This window comes from Leptosomus discolor, chromosome 11, assembly GCF_034619465.1.
Source record: "Leptosomus discolor isolate bLepDis1 chromosome 11, bLepDis1.hap2, whole genome shotgun sequence".
NCBI classification, from domain to species: Eukaryota; Metazoa; Chordata; class Aves; order Leptosomiformes; family Leptosomidae; genus Leptosomus; species Leptosomus discolor.
Window position 1 is genome coordinate 211,066 of NC_141401.1, and position 22,779 is coordinate 233,844.

Genomic DNA, 22,779 nt, shown 5'->3' on the forward strand with positions numbered 1-22,779 from the left:
CTAGCTAGAACTGACTGTTAGCGATCTGGAGTTGTGCCCTGAGTTAAGGCCCTCTCTGGTCACCCTGGACGTTAAGAAACCCTGTCTGCACAGCCATCTGTCTGCACGCTCACAACAGTTTTACACTGGCAGCTGGCAAACTTCAGAGAGATTTTTCTCATAGGTCATGTTTCTGGAATCTAGGGAATCTCACCCCTTACCCTTGGAGACCATTACACTTGTCTTTAATTGATCAGGAAGAGCAAGCACCGGGAAGAGACGAAGATCTGGCTCTCCTGCTTTCTACCAAGTGATGGAGAAGAAGACACCAAGCCTGGACACCTTTTAGCACGGCCGGCTCTTGTGATTTTATTGTGGATATCGCAACAACGCAATACCAGGCGTTTAAAAATCGCTGTGGGTTTCCGTATTTAAGTAACTCTCTCGCACTCACATCACGAAGGTAACTGAAACTCTTTGAAAAGTCACGAGACCGGCTCATGCAGCACCCCGGGCTCGGCAGCTGCACCGCTCCTCCCCTAATGCCAGAAGGAGGGAGAGCAGCCGTGCCCAGCCGGAGACCGAAAGCCCCGCTCCCCAGCGCCGGCCGGAGCCCACCAGGGACGGCGCCGTGCCCCCCGCCTGCGGGCAGGCCGGATGCGGGCCGCGCTGGGGACTGCCCGCGACGGGAGAGGACCGGGGCCTCTTGGAGCCGAGGCTCTGCCCGGGCCCTGCGCGGGCCGCGGGCCCGACGGCAGCGCGACCCCGAGGCCTAGCCGCAGCCCGAGGGCCGCCCGCGCGGCGAGCGGGGGACGGGGCCCTGAGACCCCGCCCCCGTCTCCGCAGTCGTGCAGGGGCACGTGCAAGCTCGGCCAATCGGGGAGGGGCTCAGGGCTCTTTAAGAGCCGTGCGCCAGTCACCGCGCACTGCAGCAGCGGCCGTCGGGGTTGCCATGGAGACCACGGCCGGGCTGGTCGCTGTGGAGACGGCAGCGCCCTGGCCGCCGGGCGGGCGGCGCCGGCGGGAGCCACGGAGGCACGCGCTGCTCGTCGTGATCGGGGAGATCGGGACGGAGCCGGAGCGGGGGGCGCTGCGCGGCGCCCTGGAGCGCGGTGAGGAGCGGGGCCGCGGCGGAAGGCCCCGGGGCCAGGCGGGGGGCGGCCCGTGCTGCCGAGTGCCGCGGGGCTGCCGGCCCGCCCGCGCCCGCCGCGGTGTCCCCGCCGTCGCTCGGCCCGCCGGCCCGGGCGGGGGAGGGAGCCCGCGGACGGTGGCTGAGGTAGGGGCTGGTGCCCTGGGGGGTCGGGGAGGAGGAGGCGGAGGCCGCCTGTGAGCGCGTCCTGGGGCCGCGGGGCTGGGGCGGGGCCGGGAGAGAAGCCTTCGGGGCTCGGGCGGGACCTGCAGCCCGGTAGCGCGGCCCGCAGGGTTGGCGCGGCCCGTCACGGAGGTGACTGGAGCGTCAGTACCGAGGAGGACGATCCTGGCGACAGATGGCATCAGTAACGGGCCGGTCTGGCTCTGTTTCTGCAGGCTAGCATGCTCGTAGGCGTTCAGGCCATAAACTGCTGTATCTTTTTCCTCTGCATTCCTTTATTTGCCCTAGTGATCTAGGGTTAACGCTGGGTTTGGATGTCTTAAAGCTTGAAGACATTTTATGGCTTTAATTTCCCCGGTTTCTGTTTTATTAGTGGGCCAGTGGATTACATCTTATTTCCACCTTACCCCAAACTTCTGTCGTGTTGGAGGATCTGTCTTGCTTGGCCGCGTACTGCAGTGCAAGGGGGCGGCTGCACACAGGGGCCCGGTGTGCTACGGCCTCTCCCTGGCTGCGAAGCAACCGTGTGGACCAGAGAGGCTGACAGCGGATAAGCCACAACGGTGAAGTGAGTCAGGAATGACACAGAGCGAGACAGGACAGGACCGCATAACACTTTGCTCCTTTGTTGTCTGTATTGTGGTGTGCCCAGAGGCCTTGGCAATTAATTAGTCTTTGTGTACTAGATGGTGTTGTTGAAAAGGGGAAGGAGGTTGTGAGATGGTAGCTCTTGCTCTGTGGCAGTTTTTGATGGTTCCTAAGAAAAGGAGAAAGCAGAGGTTGTCAGCTACATCAGGACCTTAGGGGAATCCCTGTTCTGATAAGCAGTTCGGTACACCTGTGAGAAATAAAGTAACTGCCTTTTGACTCTGCATGCTGTTCCCCCCAGCCCCCCATTTTAAAGACACATTGGTTTAAAAGATGCCAGTGATAAGTTGTAACTATTGGCCAAACTGTGTGATTCAGAGATGCCTAGGTGACTATTTTCCTCTCAAGCATCAACAGTACTGAGGAACAGATGGACAGTGCAATTCAGGAGAAAGGGTGTGTGTAAAAATGTCAAATCTTGTCTAATTTCTCTGCTTCAGCATCTCTTCCATCCATCTCTGCTGGTAGGCCACTTACCAGCTACTCTGAGAGTAGTACTTTTTCCAAGGGATGGCTTTATTCAGATGGCGTACATCAGACTTATGACCATTTGGCCTCTGAAAAATCATCTTTGCTTGGCACTTTGAACTGGTGTGCTAACCTGCATCCTTATCTGTTCTCTGAATCTTTGAAGTAGTGGCAGATCCAACTGCAAACTAATGGATTTCACTCTGCGGTGATGTGCCAATAACCTGGGCACTGCCATTGGAGAGAAAAAAAATAAATGCCAATTTTTCAACATAAATTGTAATTGTCACAGCTGAAGTAAATTCCACAGTTAGTTTTGTCCGACCAGAAACCTACTGAAGTTCTGCCAGGTGCAGACACTTTGCACGAGAGCCATTTAGGCAGTATTGGTAAGTAACTAACAGTAGAAATTAACTGCTGAGAGAACTGGGAACCTGGATTTTGGACTTTCCTCTTTCCTCTGTCACTGACTTGGAGTAGGACCTCCAGCAAGTCTTAGAGGAGTCTTTTGCCACTGTGAAATAGGAGAATGACCTCTTCTTGAAATAGACCAAGATCTGCAAATTGGAAGATGGATATACGAAGTAAGATTAGTTAAAGTGACAGCAAGGTCTTGAGATCTCTCAACAGACAGCATGTTATAATGTTGGAAACAGCTATGCTCTTGATTTGGGGAGCTCAAGAAATGTGAGGTTTGTGGAGGGATAAAATGGGCTGCTGAGCAGATTTGATTTCCTCAGGAAACGAAGCAGTATAAATAACAAAATGCTTCTGCCCTTCAGAAAAAAATATTTTTCTGCAACTTGGTAAGTATGGTAAGGGACTTATAGCCCTGATAATCAGGTTAACAACATTAGCAAATAAAATTGGTAAGGAAAGTTGGTCCTAAGTGTTACATACTATACATCCGGGTAGGCTTTTCTAAAGGATGAAAAAAATAGGTATTATTTTGTGCCTTTGTTCTGTTGGCTGTAGCACCCTGTCTGAGCAAAAAAAAAAAAAACCCAAACCAAAAAAAAACCCCAACAAAAAACCCACCAAAACCCACCACGCTACCACAAAGATATTTTTTTTTTAGTGAATAAATCTTTTGCTCTGGCTGATCCAAATGCTGTGCTTTCCCAGACTTCTTTCTATACCTTGGTTCACGGTAATGGAATTGTAAATATAGGACATCATGGGAACCTGCTTGTTCCCATGTGTAGTGCTTCTTAGGCAGTGGCATTGTGTGTCTGTGGGATGCTTGAACAATGCTTATTCTAAAATGCTGTCTAATAAATGCTGGTCTTATTTTTCTGTTCTCGTGTGACTTTTTTCCAGTTTTGAAACAGCATCTGGAAGACTAGGTCTAGTATTAAGGGGAAATGCCAAATCTTATAAGCCAATTAGCTCAGCAGGAAATAAAGTTCACAAGGGCATAAGGAAAGAGATGGAAACCTGATTAGTCACGTGGTACCTTACCCAAGCTGTGCACATGCAAAGAGCATGAATGTTTAGAAACCTTATTATGGTATAGTCTGCACTCTTGTATCAGGAAGTAGAGGATCCTAATCAGCAAGGACAATGTTCTGTCTCCTGTGCCGTGGGAGGGTAACTTGAAATTGTGGCAAGTGGGGGGAGATTAGGTGTGACTTCAGACTACCTGGAGGGGAAAAAGTGTTGAATAAATTGTTGCAAGTAGGATGATGAGCGAGACAATTTCACTCTTCCCTTTCTTTGCTCTGAAAGATGATCTATTCTTTCTGCATCCTAGAGGGTGTAGCAGTACCTCAAATAGCATTTATTACTGCAGTAGGACACCATGACAGTGACACAGCAGATAGTCAGCAGGATTTGTCCTGCAGAGTGCCATCTTGTTCCTGTCCAGCTCAGAATGCTCATCAGTACTGCATTAACATGCACTTACTGGATACCTGTTTAAACAGTCGTGCTTTCCGAGAGTATAATATAGGAAAACATTTTGCTCACCTTCTTGCTCCCTGTCTTTTATGTGTTTCATTTGTTCCTATCCCGTGCTCAAGCTGAAAGGACTAGATATTCTGTGACACTGAAAGTAGTGGTAAGTTGTTGGGTTTTTTGTTTGTTTGCCTGACGTTCAGAGGGTTTACTGAGGGCTTTTTGTGCACTCTGCAGTGCAGACTGTCAGGTAATAAGCTCTATTACTCTTTGTCAGCTATCACCAGAAAAAGAAACTAAGAATAAAGTTTTCTTGAGCTGCTGTAGTTTCTACAGGCCTTGAGACTACTGAATTGTGTGATGCAATGATTACTAACTCTATCTTGGTTATGTGTAGAAAGCTGGAGCTTCTATCCTAGAAGATCCTGTTTCTGACCTGTGGCCAACAGAAGCTGTTGCACAACATGGAGTTACTGTGCTGGAGAACTAGAATGACAGTAACTGGGAATGCTATCTCCATGAAAAAACAACATGCTTCTCTTGAAAGAAGGCAGATAACAGATGCAATAAAACTTCATATTTTATGCAAGAGAGGACATCTCCTGAAGATGGTGGAAGAACTCTCAGTGACGACTCCATCAATGAACACTGGGGCTGAAATTCTTGTTTCAGTTAACTCTTAGAAGTCTGTGGTGCTGGCCTGCAACATCTGTACTTCAGCAGGCAGCAGCACAAGAGGCTGGAGCAGTGCTTCATGCTGATATCCTGGTTTTGTTCATTGTGCCAAAGAGTAGTATCACAACATCTAGGAGAGGCTGCTGCTTACTGGGATGTGAAGATCTGTGATCTGCTCACACTGGGGTCTGAAGGTGACTTACCCAGCATGGCATGGTGCCACTTGCTCTGGGAGCAGATGCTGCTTCCTGCTGTGATATGAAGACAATTAGCTTACAAAGATTATATAGATTAAAGAGCAAACTCAAAGGGTCTCAGTGGGATCAGGGGCTTTGAAGGAGTGATTAGGCAGAGCAAGTTGTGGGGGGGCTTTTGTGACTTGAAGGATGCACAGGCTGTTACAGCAGAGAAGCTGGTGTCTGAGCTGTTTAGTAGTTTGACCGTCTCTACTAGTGACCAATGCTGGATAATGCAGAAGATGTAAAACTAACGTAATGTATTTGCTTGATTAGGCAGTAGTGTAATTTATTTGGCCTCAATCCCTTGTAGCTTGTTCGTTTCACTTGTGTGAAGCCCAAGTTGAATGAAGACTTGCTCACTGCATGTGCTTCAGGGATAGATGCTTTATGGAAGGTAAGCATCTTATGGCCCTCTGTTTCTGAAGACTTTCTCCATCCTAAGTATGCTCTTTTGGAAGAGCATCACTGTTCCTTGTGTGTCCTGTTAACTTCTCTATCTCCACTTCTGCTTCTAGAGTAAATGTAATAACAGCTCACTCTTCTTGTTGTTTTTGGGCAGGAATCCGGTCCTGGAACATCAACATTCTGTCCTGTGACCTGAATCAGCAACTGCGGCTGTTTGTAACCCGACATCTGGCTCAGTTTTCTTCAGAAGTCAAAGGTCAGCTTTTTGCTTTATCAACATTAACTTTTAACTTCTCTTTTGGGTTTGGAAAAACAAAACAAAACAAAAAAACCAAAACAAACAAAACAAAACGAAAAAAGCTGATTATGATGTAGAATGTCAGTCAATTAGTGAGTTGTTTGCCCAGGATTCTGCAGACCTGAATACTAAAGAAGAAAAAAATACCTTAAGGCTCAGTTGGATGGAAGGAATTGAACTTAAAATTACATATCTTACTACTGAGGATAGAGTGGATAGAAACACATGCTGTTTAAAAGCCTCAAACTAGTAAGTTAGAATTTGTCTGTCTTCTGTACCTTATTCAGGTGGCACAATATAGTTGTACTTTGTAAGCTATTTATTACCTATTTCTTCCTTTTTGGGTTTTAGAAGGTACATTTGTGTGCACGAAATGCTTTGCAAGTAGTGTGTAAGACTAGTCAAATGACTTTCTGAATCCATTTTTTGAAGGCCTATCTCCCCTTCCTGAGAAGAGCAATGAATAAGAGCATTATAAAATAAAAAGGACATTAAAAGTTAGTGTGCTTACCTAGCTTGTGAAAAGCTTGAACTCTGGTTAGGCTGTTTATAATACCTTTATCTAACATATGTTAAGGTTAATATAGTAAGCATAGACAACACTGTTGCCAAGTGTCAAAACTTTTTTTTTAATCTAAGACTGTCTTATAGCTTACTTTGTTTTACACTCTTGTCAAAGCTTTGGAATATATTTTCCAGTTGGGGAAGCTGTTCTCCTAACAGATAGCTGCAAAAGAAGGTACCTGGACTCTTCTCAAATGTGCCATTGAGAGGTCTCTTAACTTTCCTGTGACTTTTTAACATGGGGATGGAAAGTCTCCCTCCTTGCAAAGCAGTGTGTGTATGTATATACACACACACTTATGGGATTAGATACACATATGTATATACACACAGAGGATTAAAATACTGTGTATGAAACACTCAGCAGAAGATCTGTCTAAATTTGAAACAACTGTAAGAGTCTATGGTACAAATAGACTAAGTCACCATGAGTGTAACGTTTGCTCAAGAATTCTTATAACTCAGGGTTGAAATATCTGGATTAATATTGGTGACATATCCCCCTCACTTCCCTTACTTGGTTTCTGCGGAGCAAAAGGTGATACATGTGATGCCCATCTATCAAGAAGATTCCATGAGGGATCTGGGGAATTGCAGGTCTGTTAACCAACTGTTAGGTCTACTGGGCAAATCAGTAGTAACTATAATAAAAGGCAGAATTAATGTCTACCTTGGAAGAGTCACCATTGGTTCTGTGAAGAGAAGTCCTTCTTTTCAAATATCTTGAAGTTCTTTGAAGCAATCAGCAAACAGATGAGTGATTTGGTCTACCAGCCAAAAACGTTTGGGGGATCTAAGCCCATGAAGTCTGTTTAAGGAAGCCTACTGGCCATAGAATTAGGGGCCAGGCTTTGGTATGCAGAAGTTATTGAGAGAAAGATGGGTAGACAGAAGTTCTGATATAAATAGCCAGCTCTGTTAGTGGAGGTGGATTGCCAGTTGAGTTCAGCCAGGTACATGCTGCTTAACATAGCTACTTAAACCTTAAAGGGTGAGCAGTGAGGCAAGTTTGATAATCCAGAGTCATTCAGGGCTCAGTAATGACGAGTCCTGACTGAAGAATTTAAGATGTGTAAGGCAAATGCCCATATGCAAAACCAGCCCCCATAGCTTCAAATGAAAAAAGTGGGTTCTGAACTGACCGTTACCGTGGAGGAATGAAATACTGTAGTTACAATACAGTTAACGGAAGCATCAATTCAGTGCTTACTTAAGTCTATATATTTCAGAACACTCAATATGTATTTCAAACCATTAAATCTTGAATGAGGCAGAACAGAAGAAGTTAAGTATAGAAGCAAACAGCACAAGTGAAGGATTTCTGTTTGCCTGTGCATCCACAGACACTCCTTAAATGGGCCGCTCCAGTGTGCGGTTACATAAATTTAGTTGCGATTAGTTAATTTCTGTAGCTAATGACATAGATCATCTGGCATCTTGTTGCATGTTGATCAGACATGATGGGGGTCTGATAGAGGCTTGATCTCACCTCTCGAATCAGTCACGAATGTTATTTTTACTAGCCATTCTCAGCCACTTCTTTTCTGAGAAACAGAGGTGCCTTGTGGAAAAACTCAGTTGATGTTTCTAGTAGGACTGGGAAAGGGTAAAGCAACGTATCAGTTATCATATCTTGCTCAAGTTGTCTCCTACTATTGCAACTAGTTAAGCAGTGACTTGTTAAATCCCCAGTTTTCTACAAGGGTTCTGAGGATTTAAACTCTACAGCCCCTAACTGTCTGATGTGGACTCTTACAATGTTATACCACTGTAGCAAGCAGTGAAGAGTCTTCCATTTCGTAGCTGCCGCTGTAGCTGAATACCACTGTAAGGGGTAGTTGAAAGAGCAATCCAACATCCAAACATCTGTCTGATCTATTTTGCATTACGATGAAAAAAAAAAAATCTCAGACCTGAAAGGAATTAACTGGAGAGGAAAATATCTAACTGAAACTGATCACTGGCTTCTGTTGAAGAGTTATATTTCTGCTAGGTTAATGTGGATCTGGAAGCTCTCTTATCTGTATGGAAGCGACTACTACTAGAGCAACAGTTGAATGGCTTGTGGCTGGCCGGTTGGGGTTTGTTTGGTTTTTTTTTTTTTTAGAAAGAGGAAACAATTATTGCTAGTTAAGAAGAAACCCATGAACTAAGCTAACAGCCTCCTCTTCTGTTGAAGCCTTTCTTGACTAGCATAACCCTAACTTTGGACAATCATAACCCACTGATAACTGAAAGTTATCCTGATTGTTGCTTTTTGTTATGATCTAATCTTTATCTGGGTTAATGGTGATGTATGTATGTGTGACCTCCAGGTTAGACTCCTGCATCCAGGTAGGTTTAGGTCTGAAAACAACAAAACTCCAGCATGTGTAGGAGATAGTAGACAGTTCAGTATTACCCTGTAGGGCCTCTGGCTACCAGTTTTCTTTGTGTCCCACTTTGACTTTCAAGCTCTTGATGAGTTGGTAAATAGCTGCTCTGTAAAAGCCTCCATCATGGCTGTGGCCTTGTGGTTCTGTAGGTGAATAGGACCTAAAAGTTGACTTACTCTTACAACTGTGTCTTTGCTTGTGTGTGGCAGGACAGCGCTAACTCTAGAGCAATGTCACTGGAGCCTGAAGCATAATCTTGATTTGGACTGTAAAGTAAGAAATGGAATTAGATAGACTCTGACCATCTGTAAAGTGTGGCAGGCACTCTTGTCTGAAGGATTTCCCCTATAATTGCAAATATTTAATGTATTAAACATTTTTAAATGCTACCTGTCTTCTCCTTGGAAGTGATCTCTAAAAGTCCTATAAGGTTCCATGAAACCTCCTGTGGGCTTCCTCACTCAGGTAAGGAGTAACTGGAAAATGTGAGCTATTGGTCGTGTGGCCTAAAGAATTGTAGGTTCTTTCTATTCATCCATTGTGATCTTAAGGACTCAGGTTCTTATTGCTAACTTTACATTTGTAAGGTAATGGCTAGGCTAACATTGATCTGTTTAATGAAGTGCTGCAGTATCACTGGACCTGAAAAATCCTTGCTTTATCACACTGGGTTCTAAAGATCCTGACCTGTTTTCCCAATAGTGCTTAGCACTAGACAGACATGTGATAACTGTTCAGTGTTTGCTCAGGAGAAAGCAAAGGCATGGATAGGGGTGGATAGGATTCCAGTAACATGAACATTGCTATGGTCTGTTTGCATGCTCCAGACAAACTTGCTGATCAGTGGCAGGAATTTAACTCATCTATATAGAAATACAGATTAATTGTTATAATTATGCTGTAATTTGACAGATATTGATAGTCTCAACTAAGCAACAGAACAATGGCCTGTTGCTTTGGTACAATAGTTTGTGATTTGTAAGTCTGTTTCCTATCTTCTGACAGTGCAAAATAGGAAATTGATATCTATTTTCCTTTCTACAATAATGGTTCTAGTGCCACAGTGCAGACTTTAAGGAGCCATAGCTATCTGCAGGATCTGGTATTTCTTAAGAAATGCCTGTGTTTATGCTCTTCCTTGATGTAAGATTTGCTATGGAGAAAGTTCTGGAGTTTGCTCAGTCAAATTGTTCCTTAAGATTTTGGTGTTGCTGTACTTCAGTAACTGCAGAAAAAAAATATGACAATTTAGACACCAGTGGGATGTGTTCTATATTCTAGGACAATTCCCAGCTTTTCCTGGAGGAACTTGCCTGCAAACTGTCCCTGACCAGTCTGTCCCTGTGTCTGTTCAACAAAATGCCTGTTACCTGGATCAAGTGCAATTCTAGTTCATCCTGTAGCAAATATTGATGCAGGATATATTGAAGAATAGTCTCTATATATGGCTTCTTGAGGTGCTGCAATTCAAGAATAGGTTTTGTTTATGCAGGTGTAGCTCTTGCAGTGTAAGACCTTTCCCAGATGCTGTTACCTCTTCAGAAGCGATATGCCAAATCAGATATTTTCAATGAAATTTAGTAAACTAATCTGAGGGAGGCTGCTCTTCCCCTATATGCTGTGACAGTAACTCCTGGCATGAATTCCTAACCCCACCTAGTATGAACAGCACTATTGTAGCTGCAATGAGTGACAACTTCGGCAACAGCTATAGGAATGGCTAATGTTGTGGTTCAGTTAGAGCAGGGCAGGCGAGTTCTGAGTGACACACTGTCTAAAAAAAGGTTGTTTTTTATGTCCTAACTTACCCCTTTTATTTACAGAGATCACCCAAACAGATAAGTCTCGAAGCCCCTTAGCAGGTCTTGCCTTTGTGCTTGAGTTTGTGGATCTGTTGAATAAAGGTGTCCTTATGCTTCAGGATGGTTTGATGTGGCTATTTGGACAAATCTTTCTCCAGATGTGCTTATTTTCTGGAAGATGTGGGCAGTTTGTGTAACAGAAATAATGTCTTCAGTAGTTCAATAGCTTTGGAAGCTGCCTGGTTGAGAAGAGTCAGGGAGAGAAGTGGGTGATGGTCAGATTCTTTTCCCTAGGAAAAGACAGTGTGACTTAGAGCTATTGTACTCTCTCTGCTAGTGGCTAATACTACTAAAATCTCTTGATGTGTTGCTTTCTTGGTATTGTGGTATTGCTAAGGACCATAATCATATTAGACAGTTTGGGATTAGTCTCCTGTAGGGCCAACCCATCTCAGCTCAGCTTGTCTGATTTCACTAAGGGAGCTGAAATGATCTGTAGAGACTTGATCCTGAATTGGAGGCTTGCAGCTTAATGTAGTACTAGATCTGCTGCCACTCTTCCTTGGAGCCCCTCCCCATCATTACACATCTGCAGAATTTCCTGTGAGACTAGACATTCCTGCTAACTCTGAACAACATCTCTTTGCTCTAGTACCTTTCTGGGAAAGGAAAGCATAGCTGCCTCTCAGCTATTTCTGCTTCTGGTGTGGTCAGTAGTATGGATGTGAGAGATTCTGGCCTGGTAATCTAGGGGACATGGGTTGGTCTTCGGAGCAAATCAGTTACTATAGGTGGCTACTTGGTTTGTGGCAAGTCTGTACAGCTGGCATATGTCATTTCCCTATTAGAGCCCCCTGGCTTAAGAGCACTTAAGGCAAGAACAGACAGGCACAGACAGGCTTTAGGATTATGAAGGTCTAGAGAGCAGATTTGCCTCAAACTAGATACTTGTACATTCCTGTGGACTGATTCAGTAAGCCTGGATCTTGAAATGCAGTAAGATGATCCCTCAGAAGGCGTCTATCCATGGACTCAAGAATAATGAGGCAAAAGGAGTAAGCAGGGGAATAATGGCCACAATTTAAAATGTACTAAGCAGCAGTCTAGAGCTGTAGAAAATTATGATGGTCCATACATATGAAGATGATTGTGGCAGGAGGTAGAGTGGTTTAGAGATGAATGCAGAAAGGCTTAAACTGAGGAGTTCTGCTATAATCCCAGGATTTACTTGATGGTGGTGCATCTTGAGTGTAGATAAGTTTCTCCCAATGACACTTAGCAAGAAGCTATGATTATGGCATGGTTTGAAGGGAGGATGTGGGAAGGACTGCTACAAGAGAAATCTCAGGTCACAACTGATAATATAATCTAAAAGAAGCTCTAAACGTAAATTTGGAATACACTTGACTGCCTTCCATGTATACCATCAGATAATACCCTTTGGAAGGTAGCTGCAGTCTTAAACAAATGTTCTTTTAGCTATGCTGCTTCTGCTTGAGCAGCTGTTCTACACTGATTACTTCCATGGTTAAGAATCTTTCTAACTTATTTTTTTAACTTCTGTTGCAACTTGCTGCAAATTCATTGCTCCATATCCTGAAGATATGAACCTGTGTGTCCATTGCCATTCTGCTCCAGATGGACACACATAAAACTAGGAACTTTTTAACAGTAGGAGTTGTTCAGCTCTACACTGTGCCCTCTTGTTGCTGCTGTGGGCATAGAGGAGTGGCTGTAACTGATTTTCTTCTTATTATTCATAGCTTGGTGTTAGTTCTTCTGTGCAGAAGGCTGTGCTAGAGATCTCCTGAAATCCCTTCCAGTTAATGTTTTTATGATTCCATGCTACTTGAAAAATCCCAGTTTTGCTTGTGTGAGGGATGTGTACCTCCACACTGGTATGCTTGGCAGTGTCTCTGGGGGATAAAACTGTTCTCTGCAGAAGTATGTGCATTAATGTCAGGATATCATTACCTTAATGGTTGATATTTGCACTCTGTAATTAGGGAAAAATCAACTGGAGCACAGCAGTTACTGTAAGGCTGGAGTGATTCTTTAGCCTGCTATTTGATGCAAAAGGCTTCTCACTCTATGGACTTGTAACAGCCAGTAAAAGTTTGACACTGCTGGCAAGAAACAAAAGATGAAGGCTGGTAATATAAGATGACTAAGTAAAGCAGTCTGCCTATCAGAATATTCCAAGACTTTCCTAGCTGCAATTTCTCGCTCGGTTACAGTAGTTATTTCCAAACTGTATTTGTATTCTGTTAATGGTTAGTGTTTGCAGCTGAAATCAAAAAGTAACTGCAGTGTTCTGTGGGAACAGAGGGGGCACAGTTACCCCTCTGACAAGTTCTTAGTCTGTTTAGATATGATGAGGAACAAATGAGTCTCGAATGGTGTCCAAATGAGTGCAGAAAAGCTGAGGACAGAGCTGGTAATGGTGAGATGGTCATACAAGTGATACCTAATGCACCTTATGACAGTTGATTGTTGTTCAGTTTTTTGGTAGGGTTTGAGTGTCTTTCTTCCCCCCTGCCCCCCCCCCCGCGCTAACTTGCTGGCTCTTTTGAGTATCACAAACAACGTGACTCTTGCTATAGGGGTAATCTCATAGCATGTTTACAGGATATGGATGGTAGGGACTGCAAGAAATCAAGCATGGATGCATGGATGTGATGATGTGTCCAAAGGGAAAAAGGAGTAGTCCTGGATGGCAGCAGCAGAGCACAAAAAGGTAAGAACAATTATGGAAGACCTTGCATGACAAGCTTTTTACGTGTATGGAGAATCTGGAAGCTAGTGAATGGTCTGAAGGCGGGATAGTGATGTGATGAGAAAAATGTACAGAAGTGTCAAAAGAATTCAAGGTGAAATGCTGAAGGCTTGTGTGCTGTCATATGGTGAGGGTAGTCCCCATGTGCACTTTGGCACGGTTGTCTGTTGCCACTGGCTGCTGTAGTAGTTTGAGATCATGTACAGTGTCTCCTTGTGCTGGATGTTAACAGCTCTTTACAGCCGAGAGGGACTGTCTCTTTCCAATAAATTGACGTGGTGCAAGGTGAAATGCTCCCTTCTCAGCAGAAGGAGAGTATGTGTTCTGATATCTGGTGGTTTTGGTGCTCAGAGAAAATGGCTTCTCATTCTGAAAACTGTTCTCTCTATGCTAATATTAGCAGCTGCATTCAGTCTGACTAGGGGATTTTAAAAAGCTTAACAGCCATCCCAGTGATCTTTCCTCTCAAATTGTACTTTGTGTTAGTCTTCAGAAAACTTATTATAAATAACTAATGGCATAATTGAAAATCAAGCAATTGAGAACAACATTCAGGTTGAATTTGATGGAACAAATGCTTGAAATAATGAAACATTGAGATACTCTTATTGCCTCTGTAAAAGCATTATCAGAAATACTAAACACATCCAAGTATTAGCTTGCATGTTTCCTTGCAAACTCAATGTTTTATGCTGAAAGCCAGCAGGGCTTGTCCAACAGTCTAATAACTAGCTGCCTTGCAGGCAGATGGCCTTCAGGCTCTGAAGCCTTTCATATGGGACCTAAAACACGTTTCACATTCTGCTGATGCCTTTGTTTTACATTTAATGCCAATTGAGGATGCTGATATATCTGCCACAGCCGCTGAGGATGTAGCAGAGTTTCATTATAGTTCCTGAAGGCAGCTGTCTTTTTGGATGGTGTTAACCCAAGCTAGGGGAAGAAAAATCTGGTTTTACTGCCTCTCTAGAACTTATGGGCAGCTACAAAGGGGAATGAGCACGAGTTGCATTGGGAGAGGCTTCAGCTCAAGGTAAGAAAGAAATTTTTCTTTGTTATTGTGCGAACAATCAGTCACAGGAACAACCTCCCCAGGGACATGGTAGAGTCCCCATTACTGGAGGTTTTCAAGATGTGATTGGACAGGGTGCTAGCTCATATCATCTATGTTCCTTTCCCATGAGAAGTTGGACCAGATCATTTGAGGTCCCTTCCAACCTGGGCTGTTCTATGCTTCTGTGAATTCAACTTTGCAACCGTTAAAGAACAAGGAGTTCTGCAAGTGGGACAAATCGGGTTAAGTTACAAACCTGGTAAGAAGCAAAGGCAAATGCGTGAGTCCACTATACACATCTTAGTCTCAAAGTCTGCATTTGATCCTCCTTTTACAGTAACAAGTATCTCGTAGGTTAATGTTTCTACTTGTACAAGTGATTCATCTTCATGGAACTTGGAATGGCTTCCAGTGTCAGCTTGTGCCATAACTTTTTTCTACTACACTGCTTAATTAGTGTTCAGCAATCAATCTCAAGTGCATGGCAGTAAAACTGTTTATTCAAATGGTAGCTCCCAGATAGTACAGATAAGTTTGTGTGTTCAGGCAAAAGCTGTTCTAGACAAGAGGCAAAAGACTAATTGCTTGTCAAAATTATATTACAGTTAAAGTGTATGTTCCCCACAGCTGTGGCCTCTTGCTAGAAAGACTTCTATAAGCTAGATCATCCAGTGATGGATTTTGTTCAGCTCTTGGCTGTTAGAAGGATTACTATATCCTAAATGTGCATCTTTAGGTAGTAAAGAAGGTCAGTGGTTAGCATTATTTTTCACAGATGCTATAATGATTCTTTGGACTTTCAGATGTGATTTCTAGTCCTCAGGCAATTAACTTTTCTGCACCATTTGTCTGCCAATGTACTTCTGACCAGAGAAATATAAAAGCAAGCACTTGCCAGCTTCTGTGCTTCTTCCTTATGTGCTTGAGGACTGTATTTGCTCTCATAGTAACCACACTGAGTATGACCTCAAAGATCCTGTGAATTATAGTTTCCCATGCTGTAAGTGCAGCCTGTGTTTCTTATTGCTACGTGTGGCTGCAGCAATCCCAAGCATTTCTCTTTTCAGCTGACTTCTGTCACTTCCTGTCCATTCTAGTTGTGTTATAGGTTTGGCACATTTGCCTTCTCATTATTTCTCCAGATTGAAGAGGCCTGGCTTACCTAATGGTTCCTTATAGGGAACCTATTCCATGCCTTTCATCTTTCTTGTTTTATTAATGTCTTCCAGATCTACCTCTTTGAGATGCTGTGATCAGAAATGTGTAATGTCTAAGGGGGGGTAGAGCTATGTATTTACACAGTATCATAAGATTTTTTTCTTCTTTTCCTGGTTTCTAATGTATCTATTTACTTTCTGACTGTTGCTGAGCAGTGAGCTGACTCCTGAATACAACACAGACTATCATAACCTCAAGGTCTCTCCTCAGTGGTAATAGTTAGCTCTAGTTTAGCAGTAGTTAGTGTCATTTCATGTGTGGTTTACACTGATAAATAAAATGGCAAATGAAACTCAGCATTGTGAGGTCTCCCTCTGTAGTTCGTCCTCAGGCATCCTAATAACTTGGTATTACCCATAACCTTTGCCACCAGTCTGCTTTCTTCCCTTTCAGGTTGTTTATGAATATGGTGAACAGCATGAGTCCTGGTGTAGGCTTATATGACATGCCTTATGAAATGATAATTATGCTATATCAATACAACCTTTGAGATTTTGACAAGCTTATTTGGTTTTATTAAGAAGTATGGTCGTATTTGCTGTAATGCCGTGCTGATTTGCATTCATTTTGTATTCTATTTGAATCTTTACTGCTGATGAGTTTTCTAGTCTTCTAGGACTTAAATGCCAGAATACTGGAGCTCAGATTGGAAGCGGAAAGCTTCTTAGTCAATCTCTTAGATCTTGTGTAGAAATTACCTGTTTATATAGACTTAGTCTGATTGCTGCAATCTCCCACCCCATTAGTGTTAAAATAGAAATAATTTCAGTGTGTCTCAAATATATTCTTTTACTTCCAAATACAGAATGGAAATATTTACTGAATATTTCTGGCTCTTTGACCTGCAGAGCTAAGATTTGGGTTGTGGTTTTTTTTTTTTAAAAAACAAGAGATAGCACAAAAGTAAAAATTTGCAGGATCATATATAAAACTTTATTTCAAAATGCTGCCTTTACCATCTTTAACAAATATTTTTAACACTAAGAGAGCTCTTCTGGAGACCACACATCCTCAGAGGTCTCTGAAGATAATATTGGGCTGCATTTTATGCATTTGAAGCCAGCTTACTGAACCTTCTTTGGCAGGCCAGGCTAGGAAGTTATCAGGATTAATCTTCATTTTCCTTTTGTGTATTTCAAAATGTTCCTTTGTTCATGAGGTACACATTATAGTTCTCACTGTGATACCCAGAAGGCTACTTGGTGAAGATAACAAACCAGAGCTCCAATAAGCTAAGCAGAAGTTAATTTAACATCAACTTCTTGCCTTCATGCTGTTCTGTCCAAATGTCGATTACTGACTGAAAAGGCAAATGGTGATTCTCTCACTCCAAAATTCATGTAAGCATTAAACTGACCCTCTGCAACTGACACTTCTGTGCATATTTGTTACACGCTTGAAACTGCTGAGGCTTCAGTAAAATCATATAGGATCTACTTGTGTGAAGCCATCATTCCTATGAAAGAAACAATTTTTCATAGATGCTTGGGTTCTGTTAAGCTACTCTACTGAACAGTAAGATGAAAATTCTGTTCAGCTTTTTAAAAGCAAATAAGATCAAAGGAAATGCCTTACTGAATCAGATCAGTGGTCTGTCTAGCCCAATATTCTGCCTCCAGAAGTAGCAACAAGAGATGCAATTCAGGGAAGCATGTGAGCCTAGGTTGCTTTTGATTGCCCCCTTTTCCCCCTCATGAGTCCCCCGCTACTGTCCTGAAAAGTGGGATCTTTCACCCGACGTGCAGAGCCAACACGCACACAGGGTCGAGGTAGTTCTTCATTGGCAGGTTTGAGCAAAGCTGGAAGCTTGGCAGTGTTCTGCACAGCTATCTTAGCTGGGTACAGGAGCTGCAGCCCGTTTACCTTGATACGTGCTTACAGAAAACCCACCTGACGTTATGCCCTGAGTTTGATGGGTTCTTGCTTTGCCCATCTCTGTTTAAAGTCACAGCACGCTTGTAATTGACAGCACACGTGCCCAGAGAGGGGTGGGTAATGGTGATTAGGGTGCTTCTATAGTCGGTGGTGCAATCGCCCCCTACCACTTTTACTTTTCCCCAGTTACTGCAGATTTTGCTGACTGTGCTGCTTTGATAATTGTCCATCTCTCGGGCCTTCTGAGGCAGGATGTTCCCTTCTTACCAGTCTGTCAGTTTTTCCTCAAGGATGTTGTGTTGGTGAGGCACACATTGTTTATACAGGGGAACCAGACCTATACAGTAGGACCATTTATCACCACTATGCATAATGCTTGGATTAGGGGTGTCAAAGGGCACACCAGAAGCAACTCCTTTTCGTAGAAGTTGTTTAATCCCTCTTGAATCTACAAATGCTGTCTGCCTCCACAGTTGTGTGTAGCTGCAAGTTCCTGAAATTCACTGACTGCTATCTAAAGAAGAAATTCCTCTTCTGTTTTAAGTTGATTTAGCTTTACTGAGTGCTCCCTAGCTTCTACCATTTTAGGATTTGGTGATTAATGACCCAATCTACTAGCTTTGATTTTTTTTTTTTTTACAAGTGCCTTTCTAAATTGAAGAGTTCTGGACTTTTAAGACTCTTAATGCCACTGTTCAAACCTCTTAATCATTTTGATTATCTAAGCTAAACTGGAATCAATAGACACAACACTTCATGTTATCTTCATAAGCAGGAACACCATGCAGTGCTAGCCTAGATCATATTTTACCCTCTTAAAGATCATAGACAGTTCACGAAGCTCTAATTCTAAAGAATGGAAAAAACACATCACCTTTGAACAAGGTCCATCACATAAGAACTTTAGCAAAATACTGGATTCCCTAGTCTAATGAATACTCAGTGTTACTGCCTGTCCTTAGTCATGGACCCTATTTATGGTGTGGTGCTTATGTCACTTCTTGTAGTACTTGAAAATAAATGTAAGATTTCCAGTTCTCATCCTCAGCTGTTCATGAGTGACATCACCACAAAATAAACCCTCTTACCTGTGCTCCAGCCCTCAGCATCCTCTAGAATCTGACTGGCTTCTGTAAAATTTGGCTGAGGTCAGTGAACTACTGGAAGCTGGGGCCTCTTGCTGGAAAGCTGAAGTGGCTGTTAAGACTCCGCATTTGAGTAAGCAGAGCAATGTCTTTTATGACCTTGGTGAACACCCAATTCCATTGTTCTGACAACTCAGGCATTTCAAGGGTTGCAGGCACTGTTGTTAGCATCTTACGTAAGATTTTTTTTTCTCAGCAGACACCTGCCATCTTTTAGTGTGTAACCCATTTTAATTCTTTCTATTTTTTGCCTAGAATAGCATTTTCTTTTCTTTCATTGGCTGTCTGGCATTATTCTCTTATCTATACTTTTTTTTTGATAAGCTGTTTACCTTTTTTTTAAGTGTTCAAAAGCTCTGAGTGAGACAGTTGAGAATAAGAGGCATGTGCTTCCACTCAATGCCAGCAGAAAAACAACAAAGGCTGCAGAAGACACCATTTTCTCCATCTTATAAAATTAGCAGCTTTCTGTCACTGGATAACAGTTTATGGAGGACCTATATGATGCAGAACAGTTCTTTAAACAGTGCTCTGATAATGGTTTCATGCTGTCCATCACAGTAGTTGCACACAGAATAACTGGGGGGGTGGTGTTTTGTGGTTTTGTTTATTTTCTTTTTTTTTTGGTGTTGCAGTGACATTTCTTTAACTTGACAAAGGCAGCATTCTCTTGGTGGCCATGTGCATTGTAAGCACAGCAGCTGCAATGACAGTGACCTCCTAAATAAGACTAATACACACTTCTTTTGGAGTCTTGATGTTCTGTGTTTAGCAGAGATATTGAAACTAGAGATACTTATAAGCTAATACAAGCTTTGGGTGACTTTTTTACAAACGTTGCTGGCATTCTAGGATCAGTCATATCTAGAAATTGGTAATGAAAGCCTTATTAATGTGTTGTTAGTGTATCTCTGTTTCACTGTGGGTCTGTACACAGGCTTTCCCAATCCTTGTCAACTGCACCTTGCTAAGACAAGAAGAGCAAAGGGGAAAGAGGATTAAGTAGGGAAATAATCTGTAACATGTGACAGTTTCAACAGCTGTGTATAATTTTCTGACAGATTTCTTCATCTGTTTCCCTTTACTGTGCTATGAATGCAGTTCCTCAACTCTCTTCCTTTGCTTTTAAAGAGTCCCTAGTATTGGTGTGGGCTTGAGGAGGGCATCTCTGACCAGATGCTCCCAATTCCTGTTTACCTGAGTGTTGCACTTAAACAGCTGGAGGTAAGTGGCTTTGGGTGTTCTAGTGCCAGCCTCTTTCCAGGGCTAAGGACCCTGGGCTTAGCCATCTGAGCTGTTGCTGGGAGTGAGCTCATGGATACACCTAGAAAGGTTGGGCCGTGAGTCTCTGCGGTACTTCCCACAGTGGCTTCATGAAGTGGAAAGCCTCTTCACTTACATCCAGCAAATGTGCACTATCTCACTGCTCCAGTGTAGAGCAGAGCAACTGGTGGCATCAATGTGCCAGATGCAAGAGAAATGGGCTGTGTCAGTGGCTTCCCATGCTGCCGCACAAGGTGCGCATGCACTGCTGAAATGGCAGCAGGCCCTCAGCCGGAGGGAGATAATGCTGCTTCTGGTGCTCTGCTGCATCCCGCTTGGGCGAGGGAAAGGAGCAGAGTTCCCTGAAAAGATCTCACCTAGGATCTTAGCTGCTCTTTCAGGGAATAAATTCTTCCACTAGGTGCAGGTTCAGAAGAGTGGAAAACAGTGTGGAAGGAGCCTGTTAATCCTATTTTGCCGTGAGATTAATTGTTGTCACATGCTATTGTAATTTTAATGCCATAATTCCTACCTCCTTAGAAAACAGATGTTTTCTCAGTCTGACTGGCTTTGTTCCAGGATTTTATCTTGCTCTATTAACCATGGCATTGCTAGAGCACATGCCTTTTCTTCCCTCTGTAAGGATGTAAAATTGCAGACTGGAGGCACTGTTTACCTTTCCTCATCTGGTGTCCCTTCTTTTCTGCGAAAGCTGAGATGACATGCTTTCTATTTGATACCGAGAAATTATAATAGTCTTTGAGCTAGAAAATCCTGAATTCTGAAATGGAGTTAACAGGGATCATTAAGGGCTTGTGTCTAGAGGCATCTTTCTTTTGACGTATCAACTTGTTTTCCCTCTATTCTGTGTGATGGAATGCCTTGCTGCTTGATTTGGAAACTTCAGGGGATTGTGTGCAAAAGCAATGAGCTTTTCCTGATTTCTTGCTAGGGTGAATGTGCTACTGCAGAGTATCCACATCAGATCGCTATTCTAGCTGTAGTTTTTTTCACTTTTTGCTCTATCCTGCTGGCCTGTGTGAAGCAGTAACAGGACAAATAAATCAATTCCCGAGTTCAAGCTTTGGAAAACTAAGAGCACAGTAAAGAAAATAAATTCACTGCCAGAAGAGTCTCCTGTTTTTATTTTAAACTAAATCAATGCTTTAACTATTGTTTGTGTTTGGTTTTTGGGGGGTGTTACAATTTCTGTGTTGTACAGACTTTTTAAGGTGAGGCGTTTATTTGAATGCATCAGGTTGCATGCAGTCTGCTATAAACCATGGGTAATTAGTTTCAGTGGTTAATTACCTGTGGTTAAATTGTGCCTCACTTCTAGGTTAAACTTGTTTATTGTGGTTTCCAGCCACTATATTGCATTCTGCCTGTATCTACTAGGTCTAAGTTCTCTTCTGGAAGAAATCTTACTACCTGCAGCTGTCTTCTCTCCTCACTTCATAATGCATTCTGTTGTATAAATCGGTCTCATTTGGGGTGTTTTGACCTCAAACAATGCTTGTAACTCTGTTAGGATCTTAGAATCTGCCTTTCAAAAATTAAAACCCCAGACCAAAAAAAAATCAAAGAAACTTCAAGTAGTTTCTGTAATGACCACATTATTGATCACTGTTACTCTAAACAGTCTGCAATACATCCACAGCTAGCTCTCCATGCTGAACTGAGCTCATGTGTGCTGTTCTCAGCTGTGAAGTTACTGTTTTCTAAGATATAACCAACATTGCACAAGTATGGTGTAAACTTCTTGATCTTGTCTGTGACGTGTCTAGTGCAGTAGACAGATCAATGATTTTGGTACCAATCATGAGTTTTCAGTTAACAGCGTATTTTCTCGCAGGTAATCAATTCCTTGATAACAGTTTTATCTGAGATTCCCCTAGAAATATTTTGAACAAAGCTATTTCTTGAACCTGTCCATCACTTACAACTGACTTTAACCTCCCCAATATAAGCTAACAGTCTTCTAGAATGTAGAACTGCTTGCTTTATTTCTGTCTGACAGTACAAATGCATCAGACCTGTCCTTGTCTGCCTGAATAGGCTTCCCCATAGAACTGTGAGTCAGTCCAGATTCTTGCTTCAGGATGGTTGATGACTTCAGGGATAGGATGGCTCCTAAAACTGCAGGGTATAACTTGTAATAAAAAAACCTTCATGAGGAGCAGAACTGTGCTGCATGCATAAAAATGACACATGCAGATATGGTTTCTTGGAGGCTAAATTTGGTAATAGGATTCCTACGTGGTCCTGTGGTCACCAGAAGCTCATTTCTTGTTTTGTATGTAAGTGTGATTCTTTGATGTGCTGTCTCTAAATAGAGTACTGCAGGCATATATGTTCATTAGAGGAAAATGTTCAGCACAACTGAAAATTCCTGCCCTCTTGGGGGGAAATGGTAGCTCATGCTCTCTGCCCCAGCTGTTATACGTGGGGCTCACTTGCTGTAGAGAGGCAGTAAGATGCTGCTATGATAGAAAACCTAGCTGCTGCAGGTAAGTATTGTGCTCCACCCCTCCCCTTTCTGTAGTCATCACTTGGGACTGGTGTGTATGGGAAGCCTTCTACCAAAGTAGAATTCCTGATGTAGGCATATTTATTCAAGAATAAGCCTTCACAAACCAGATTGCATTGATATAATTATTTAACTAGACATAAACTGATACAGTTATTTTCTACTCAAAATTAGTCCTTATACAAAACACTGACAAAAATAATGCTTGTTGAAGTTTTTCCTTTGTTTTGTGCATCTTTTTATCTCCACAGATAACT

The 22,779-nt window shown here is 42.7% G+C and overlaps 1 protein-coding gene across 1 annotated transcript in view; it reads left to right on the top strand.

Moving 5' to 3' along the window:
* Nucleotides 1-931: 931 nt before the first annotated feature.
* The window catches only part of MAP1A (microtubule associated protein 1A), a 62,441-nt gene continuing 40,593 nt past the window's right edge, over nt 932-22,779 (top strand). The window contains exons 1-2 of the mRNA XM_086471591.1: nt 932-1,091; nt 5,777-5,878. Coding sequence (XP_086327717.1) covers nt 932-1,091; nt 5,777-5,878 — 262 coding nt within the window. The remainder of the gene's footprint in view (nt 1,092-5,776; nt 5,879-22,779) is intronic.